The 9231-nt window shown below is 41.4% G+C and overlaps 1 protein-coding gene across 1 annotated transcript; it reads left to right on the top strand.

Annotated features, from left to right (window-relative positions):
• Positions 1-6165: 6165 nt before the first annotated feature.
• mfap5 (microfibril associated protein 5) lies at positions 6166-9193 on the top strand. Its single transcript, XM_058648126.1, has 7 exons — positions 6166-6219; positions 7187-7264; positions 7376-7408; positions 7531-7566; positions 7707-7794; positions 8570-8643; positions 8734-9193. The coding sequence occupies exons 2-7, from the start codon at positions 7222-7224 to the stop codon at positions 8844-8846; spliced, it is 387 nt and encodes a 128-aa protein (XP_058504109.1). The 5' UTR covers positions 6166-6219; positions 7187-7221; the 3' UTR covers positions 8847-9193.
• Positions 9194-9231: the final 38 nt, after the last annotated feature.

Here is a 9231-nt window from a genome sequence, read left to right as displayed (position 1 = left end):
AAAAGGAAAAAATATTAACATTATCCTCTTGCGACATGTGTACATATGAAATCAAGTCAAGTAGATTTATACAGTAGCCCAGAAAAGACCATTTTATGTGAAAATCAAGTATTTCCCAAAACTTTAATTTAATTTTAATTCAATGTTTTTTGTTTCAGAAAATATTTGCATTTAGATTATTATTTGCTGAAAAATCAGGTAACTTGTTTCACACAAAATAAACACTAATCTACAATCCATTATCAGACGGCACGACTGCAAAGTATATCTTGCCTCAGCATTACTGACGCAACACAGGGGTCATCAGGAGATATTCAATTTAAAGCAGCAGAAAAATAAATAATATTAGGTTTAGATAGATTAGTTTGCAGTGTCTTTAATAACAAAGCTATCTACAAAATGATCACAGAGAACTAAATTGATTCACCATGTGTGACCTATGATGAATTAATGGTTTCAAAGGTCACATTTGAGTGTCTCACATTGGGTTGGAGACGACATGCGACCCTCGACCATCTGCAAACATTTGCAACTGCGAAATAAAACAAAAAACGTTACCAGTTTTTTAAACAGTAAAATAACTGAAGTGGAAACTCAAGTATAATCCCTGACAAGATATGAAACCTTTAAATGAGGCATTAGAAAAACATACGCGTGGAAAAAGTGACATCGTTGATGTAGTGAAGCAACAGGTGGTGCAGAGCAGCAGAAGCACATCTAAAATTGGACTGAACAATACATCCTGATAGTGATACCAGCGTGATACGCTGACAAGTCTGTGTGCAAATGTCCAGGTACATCACACCTGCAGCCAAACACAGATATTATGTTCACCCTCACACTCTGACATGAAGAAAAACCAATACATTTCAATTCAAATGCATTCTAATGTACTTGGACAAGATTTATTGCTGCACTAATGGTAAAATAAACCTCACATGAAATGTGCACACATGACAGGGTCACCTCAACACTGTTTGTGGGGACGCTTGTCCTACATCTGTCAGGGAGGGCAATTGCTGGTTGAAAAATCACCTGCGTTCCTGCGTCCAGTTCATGCCCCCTAAGTAATGCACTGGGATTGCTAATGGCCACTTTGAACATCATGCTCTATTAGCAACCGCGTGGGTTCACGTCGACCATGGTCGGTAAATGCAAAGAAGGTATGACACCAAAATAAATCAGGCACGCACAATATTTCAGTTTCAATTTGGAGTGGTTCCCTGTCGGTAGTGAGCTGCTAATGTGCTGTGCAAGTGGGCGTATGTCAGTGGGGTCTGCGCTAACCCCTGCTAAGGACCACTCCAGATGGACTTATAAATAGACCCCAGGTCCATCTATTTACAAACCACGCACATCATCACCTCTCTCTGACTATCTGCTCTCCACAGTCCTCCAAATGCAAAAGTCAGGGTGTCTTGGCGCCTGCAGGCCTCAAACCGCACAGTCTGATGGAACACTGTGACCCATCTTGCCTGTAAACTACTTCAACTCTGATCTCTTTTTTATCTGTGGCCCTCTTGCTGATTATTTCTCCCTCTCTCCTCTCATGCCACTTGAGCCTCACTCCCTTTCATCTTCTGTGGTCACTTCTACTCTGCACACCCCTGGCGGCCTGTCTTCTATTCATTCCCTCACTCCCTGCAACTCCTTCTTCTCAGGTCATCGCTTCCAAGAGCTATATGAATTGGTGGTCTCATCCAGCCCACGCCCCACAGTGTGTTTACATTAAAACATTTGAGATCTCCTTTACTAACAGCCAGTTGGGATGCTAGTTTCCAAGAAACAGAGAAACATGGCTCATGTGACACTCCCTGCCTGCATTAATGGAGGACCCCAGTCCTCAAATGACAAAATGGAAACACATGGTGTGGGCCACAGAGACAATAGAGTGCCAAACACAAAGAAGCTGGTCGAGGTGCAAATCTGTCTAAGGGGCATGAGGACAGACAGCAGTGATGATGGAAACAGGAGAAACAGGGACAGAGACAAACAAATGCAATGCCATGGAGATGCAGCTCCTTGTACTTTCGCATCATGAATGATCTCATCGGCCTTAAAGGTCCAGACAGAGTGTAACATTTAGGAGAGTACCCTAGTTACCCGAGTACCCTTGCATGAGTTTATGATCACTTTGAAATGAGAAATGTTGACCTACACTTTATTGCGTGAGCCAAAAAATGTCATTGGACACTGTCCTTTCCTGTCGTGCATCTGGAGGTTGTGGACAGCATCATATTTTGTTGAGCAGTGTGACTGATTGACACTGTCATATCAGTCGATCCCCAACTGTCGGACCATACATCTCCCTGTCGCTCTCTAAATGACTTCATCCGTAGCACTGACCACCTGCGTTTCCTGAGTAATAGTCAGTCTTATATAAAGTACTTAAAAGTGATACTTGAGTAAAAGTGCAAATATGTTACTAGAAAATGACTTTGGTAGACGTTAAAGTCACTATTTATAATATTACTTAAGTAAAAGTCTTTTACTTTATGTTTAGTTTATGACATTTACTGGACCTAAGTATCAAAAGTCCTTTTCTAATATAAAATGTACTTAAGTTTTAGAAGTAAAAGTATCAAAAAGTGAGGAGTTAGGATTGAGCCATGGTGGCTCAGTATTAGGGCAAGTTGTCTTTCAATTTGACGGTTGTGGGTTCAATTCCTGGCTCTTCTAGTCTATAGGTGTCCCTGAGCAAAACACTTAACTGCAGCATGTGAATGGGTGAAAACTGAAGTGTAAAGCAGTTCATCAAGGCTAGAAAAGTTCTATATAAATACAGACCATAATACCAACTCTTCTTCTTCTGATTTTATTTGGCAGTAACGAGTAACAAAGATAGAGGAAATGTAGTGGAGTAAAAGTAAAAGTTGCTAGAAATACAAATAACAAAGTAAAGTACAGATACGTGACTTTCGTACTTAAGTAAAGTAACTAAGTATTTGTACTTTGTTACATTACAAGACTGGTAATTGTATATGTAAAAGGCAATTCCTCCATAAACTGATCAGGACGAGCTGGCTAGAGGACAGAGTGTGGTTGGTTACCATGGAGACAACTTTAAACCGGTGCATGAATTGAAAACTTTGTGCAACTCATTAAGTTTTAGCCAGTAATCATTTTTAAAACGTGTCATGTAACAAAGTATAAACCAGTCTTTTATATGTACTTTCGTCAAGGGTCGCCATGTTTTAACAGCATTATTGCCTTTAATAGACAAATCAGAAGAGTTTGTGTCAGTAAATCTGACCATTAAATGTCAGATGTCAGTAAATCTCACACACGGCTCCTCGAAAATGTGAATACGAAACACAAACCCTCTAATTGAGCAACTCAACAAACTCGATAAAGAACTGTGATGGCAACAAGATTCAGATTTCATGCGACCAGTAAGCTATTGAATTAAGCTCACTGAAGCACAACAACCGGTCCAAAGATTCACATTTACTGTGACAAAATGTCTTCTGTCTTTTATCAAAGTTTACATTTGCTGTCTGCATAAGTCAGTGTGTAATGTGTTTGTGTTTTTTTGTTTTGTTTTTTAAACTCTGGCGATCTTTTTACACAGACGATACTGAGCCATAAAATTGCATTATAGTTGAAACAGATATTTCGACTCATACCTGGCAAAAGACCTCACATGCCATGATAATGATAGCTGCAAAAGCAGACACTGACATAAGAGCCGGATTAATGGTCAGGGTACATCTGGCCAAAGGTCTGAAACATATCTCCAAACACTCGGGTCACCGTGGCCTAATATTCCCCCCACTGCTTCAACTCATTGAAATGCTTTAACTGTTCACTGGAACAACATGTGGCTTATTACTTTAGCCCAGCAAGACGCACTCAAGACCAACACTGACATATAAATACACCATGAGTTCGCATTTACCAAGATTTACAATGTGCAAATGGGAGAGCTCAGCTGGTTCTGTGAGAGTGTGTGTTTGTTTACATGCACAGGAAACACAGCGGGACATACAAATGCACCAGCTGCTTGAAATGCAGAGACGAGCACTGAGCACTGAGGACTGAGACTGAGGGAGAAGCGTGTTGGGGTGAGAATGAGGTTGTAGACGGAGCGAACATGCAGCGTTGGAATGCCTCATGCAGCCACTTCCAGCTAATAAACAACTTGGGAGATTATCATGTGTTTACTATCAGGCATGTTTGCCTTTCTGCATTACTACTATTCTGCATTGCTTCATGAACACATGACTCCTTTACTTGTGTAATAGATTCCCAGCACTGGTATAGCATGGGTTAGAATGGCAGGTTGGTGTCTACACATTGATGGCTCTTGGCTGCTCTCCTCTTCTCTTTCGCTCGCATTGCCTCCATCTGTCAAGCTGTCATCAGCTTCGCCCAGGCGACCTTGTTAGGGCCACCCCACAGGCACCGGCGGCTCTGCAGTCCCTGTAGCCCCGATATGTCAAGGGGATGATGAGTGTCCCTCCTGAACTGCGTGAGCCTACTGTAGGACGAGGGCCAGCTTCGAGAGTTTTGTTATGTGTGACTTTGAGAGTATGTGTAGCAACATTTATATTAGTCAAGCTCATGGAAGCCGGTGCAGAGTCAGGTTTCCGCTCCCTGTGCAGCTTCAACAGTCATAAAAAGGATATTTCCAACACAAAGAGACTCTGATACAAAGGGTCAGGAACTGTGGCCTTAAAGACGACTTTTGTCTTTGCGCAGATAAACACTTCGAAGGCCGACTTATGTAAAGAGATGATGATGGAAATGTGGGTAAGAGAAAACAAATGCTCCGCTGTATGTGTTTGACTGATTCATGCTGATAAAGCCATTGTATTTTGCAAGCATGTTGATGAATGCATCACCTGAGAATGTAGAATCAGCTAAAAGCACTCACAGCACAGGAATACATACAGTACATACATAAAGAAAATGATTGGAATAGGCTCCTATTTTGAGTGAAAATTATTCATATTTAAAAAAAACATGTAATCAGAAACCAATTATACTAGGACTGAGACAAAATATGATCATTTTTTTCTGATGTTTTATTTTCTTTCTTGTCAGAAAATAGTTAAACATACCGATTATAATTCCCTTCATAAGGTGATTTATCAAGTCTGTCTGTCTGGTCAAAAGGAAAAGAAAATGAAACAATGAAGTTGTTCATTCATTCATTCATTCATTGTCTATTGCTTTATCCTCCACATGAGGGTCACAGGTCGCTGACACAGTACCTGGAGGAAAACAAAACTCCAAGTAGAAAAGGCCCTCGTTTGATCCGTGTCACAAACCCAGGTCTTTTTGCTGCAAGGCAACAGTGCTAGCCACTGCTCAACCGTGTGAATGCAATGCATTTTCAAATAGTAAACTTTTATAAGAGTGCAACACAAACAGCAGAAGTCACTCCTCATATCTAAGTTGCTGGAATAAGGAATGTTTATTCATTTTGAAAATGACATGTATTTTTTAATTTTTTATCAATCAAGTAAAAAATGAATCAGCAAATACATTTGTAGATGTTGTAATGACATTAAATTGAACCATATACGCTCAGGATGTGCAGCACACACACACACACACACACACACACACACACAGAGGGCAGGTGAAACCAGGTCAAACTCATTACATTACACTGTTATTACTGATTTAATGCACAATTAGCCTGACCTTGTGTTTGTCTTGGCACAAACTCTGGTCATTTCTGTACAACTGACCTTACATCACTCTGAGAACAAATCACAGCCAGAAACCTCAGTTGTTTCATTGACTTGATCTGTCCAACAATTATTGTTGGAGACAGAGGAGCACCGCTCCACCTGCTGGTCATATTCAGTAGTGCAGAAAGAGAGATGTGAGGCCCCACAGTGGAGTGACTGGACACCTCTGTTCATTTGTGTTCATTAGCAGCTTCATTATTCATTCATTCATTCAAATAATAATGGTTAGACATTTATGCAAATGATACCTGCACTTCTGATCTATTTTGTTGTTGTAAAAAAACCTATTTGTTTTCATCTGAATAATGAATAATTGCATAATACACTGTTTTAAGTGACCATAAAAAGAGAGAAAAAAGACATTATTTCTAACAGGCTGGAGCAGGATGAGAAAAAAAAAGCAAGATATGTTTGGAAGGACAGGAGGAGGAGGAGGGATGAGAATTGGGAGGGAGGGGAAAGAGAAGAAGACAAAAGAGTCATAAAACTAAAGCAGTTGTGGACGACAGCAAAACTTGTGAGTACAAGTAAATTATGCTTCTTCTTCTTTTCACCTTAATTTGACACGTACTGTGTAGGAGCGAGCCACATGGAACACCTGCAGATTAAAACATAGCTTGCATCCAAAGACATTCCTGGAATGATATCTGCGATGAAAACGTGAAATTGAGTCGTGATTAACGGGTGCACTTCAGAATATTGCTCTTTTTTTTGTGGCATGCAGACTTCAGCACACAGTGGAAAACATGTCACGCACAAGCCAACAGCGCTACAGCAGAACAATTCAGGCTTTGATTTTCAGTAATTACGAATGTGTGATGAGATGAGACACAACTTGTGTCAAAGGTGCCGTGTTCACATTGACGTGATGGTCGTCCACTGATATTTTCTATGAAAAGAAAGCTATTAAACAATGTGCGACTGTAACAATGGAGAGGTGGAGGGGGTGGTTGCTCTCATAAAAAAAACAACACATTCTTTTGTGAGAAGTCACATCTTGGACTCTAATGTTGCACTGACACATCACAAGAGGAATGATGCACAGTGGGAGTGGGGAGAGGGAAGGACAAGAAGGAGAAAGACAGGGGCTTAAGGAGAGAGGACATTTTCAGAAGCAGAGAGTGAAATGATTCCGGACTAATCTGTGTTTAAGTTGCTCCACTAGCCCCCTTATGCAGCTGTTTACATGCTGTCTAATAATTCCAGTACAGTAGAAAATATTATTCCACAGCAAAATGACATCAGGCTGCACTTTTCTATAACGATGACAACTTGTCTGTTACCCAAAAACATAGCAGTGCTCTCTGTGTTTTTAGCTGGAGCAAAGCTGCAGGGAAAACATTACAGTGAGCTGGAATGTTGGGAGCATTTATATGCACGAGGATTAAAGGAAACATAAACAGCACAAAAATCCCAAGAGAGAAAATTGAACAGTTCCACTTTGTGAAATCATCCTGACTCTTTTCCTCTTTGGTTTCCTCCAGCTCGTAAAAGCGTGCGCCTCTTACAAGTTGAAGGAATGGGCAGCCTTCCAGTGGCCCTGCTCCTCTGCAGTTTCCACGGTAACGCTGCCAAACAGAACACACAAATCATCTTGTTTAATTACGGTTGAGTCGCTGTGTGTTTGTTTTTATGCTGTGAAACACTCCCCTCATGTGGTTTCTGTTCCACAGTGCTCACAGCTGTAGCCCAAACCCCGGAGTCTGGTAACGCTCTTCTCCTCACAAGTCACAGTTTAGATCAGGACAAGTTGTGTTTCATGACATCTGTCAGTCTGTGAGTCACTGACGTGGGTCAACGCCGAAATGTTTTCTCTCCTTGTTTCTAGAGACCATTGAGGCACCGGGAGGCACCCTGCCAACCAGTGAGTGACTGCAGACTGAACATGACCTCTGAGGAGGGCCCCATGAGCTCTCGAGCACAAATACTCACCCAAGTTTTGTACACTTCATTTTGTACTTGTAAGTCACGCAGTCTCACGACATGTTTCCTCTGTCTCTGCAGACTGTAGGGAGGAGATGTATACTTGCACCAGGATGTACTCGGTTCACAAGCCTGTCAAGAGATGCATTGGCAGTGTTTGTTTCTACAGGTGAGCTGTGGGACTTTCAGAAGAAAACGTCACAGCACTTTTACATTTAAACCCATGTCTGTTGCATTCAAGAGTTCCCTCAATGCAGCTGAAGCCTGTCAGCTCCACATGACTCTCTGCTGCACAAAGGAAGTGGGTTTCTTTTATGTCGAGAAAAATTGAGGCAACAGCAACATTAAGCTAGTGAAGTATAGACGACTGAAAACACAAAGAAGCGTCCATAAGTTTCAGAAGTTAATTCTACTGCTGAAAAAAGAAAACACAGCCGTTTCTTGGCACAAATGTTCCCTCAGTCAGGTCTGATAGTTTTGCTTGACAGAGCCTGTTTTCAGATGAAGGACAGCATACAAATAATGTTACATCACTCCGAGGCGGAATAATAACATACGTTAAATACACAATATACTGGACTTAACAGCTCCACTTAAGTTCCACTAAGTTTGAGGGAGCTTTTTTAAGGTTAAACTTAACGTAGAAACATCCCATGTCAGCGGTAAATTGTGCTTTTCAACAGCAACGACTGCACAAACATGTCATACGCATGTTCATGAGACGACTACTTTATAAATGCAGCCGAGTGTAATATAGAAATATAAATTAAGTGGAGACAAAACAATCATTGTTAAATAAAACAGTGTGTTTGTTGCATGTGTACATGTACAGAATTTGTTTACATAAAACTGCCGGCAAAGCAGGTTTGTGTCAGTGTAGCTGTACCAGGTCAGTCGGTCCAGACGACACTGATTGCTCATGTTGGGTCCTGTTTCTGATCCAGCGTCCCTCGTGTCTACGTGATCAACAAAGAGATCTGCACGAGGACGGTGTGCCAGCAGGACGAGTATCTGAAAGGTGAGACACTCGACTCTACACGCACAGCCACGATATCTGGGTGCACGCTCATACATCTGTCTCTGTCTGTCTGTCTTTTGGATGCTGCAGCTGAGCAGTGCAGAGAATTGTCTGGGTGGCCCAAGCGTTTTCAGAGGTCAACTAACAGGAAACGCTGTCGCAATCGCCGTAGCAACAGCAAAACCTGGGCAAACAAGGCCTGACGGGGACAGGGATGATGGTTTGACCACCGGTGAGGATGGAGAGCCCGAGAAGGGGCGTTGTCATAAAAACAGCCCATAACACTATATATTCTGCATTCTACTGTGTATTTGTCTTTTAACTGTGTGTGAACACTGAAGGTGTGCTCATGTCATGTGTTGGACACAGATCATGTCTTTGATGGTTTACGACACATTTATGGTACTGTAGTAATGGACCTATAGCAGCACTGAGTCATTTCATTGACCAAAGACAGACCTACTCTGTAGTGAGGAACTGTACGACGCTTACTGACAATCTACAATTAAATGCACTATAGTATACGTTCAAATAAAGATACATCTGTTCATGATCGGCTCCTCTTTTTTTTTTTTAAATGAATGAGTA

This window comes from Solea solea, chromosome 13, assembly GCF_958295425.1.
Source record: "Solea solea chromosome 13, fSolSol10.1, whole genome shotgun sequence".
Classification (NCBI taxonomy): Eukaryota; Metazoa; Chordata; class Actinopteri; order Pleuronectiformes; family Soleidae; genus Solea; species Solea solea.
This window is presented reverse-complemented; position numbering and strand designations above follow the sequence as displayed.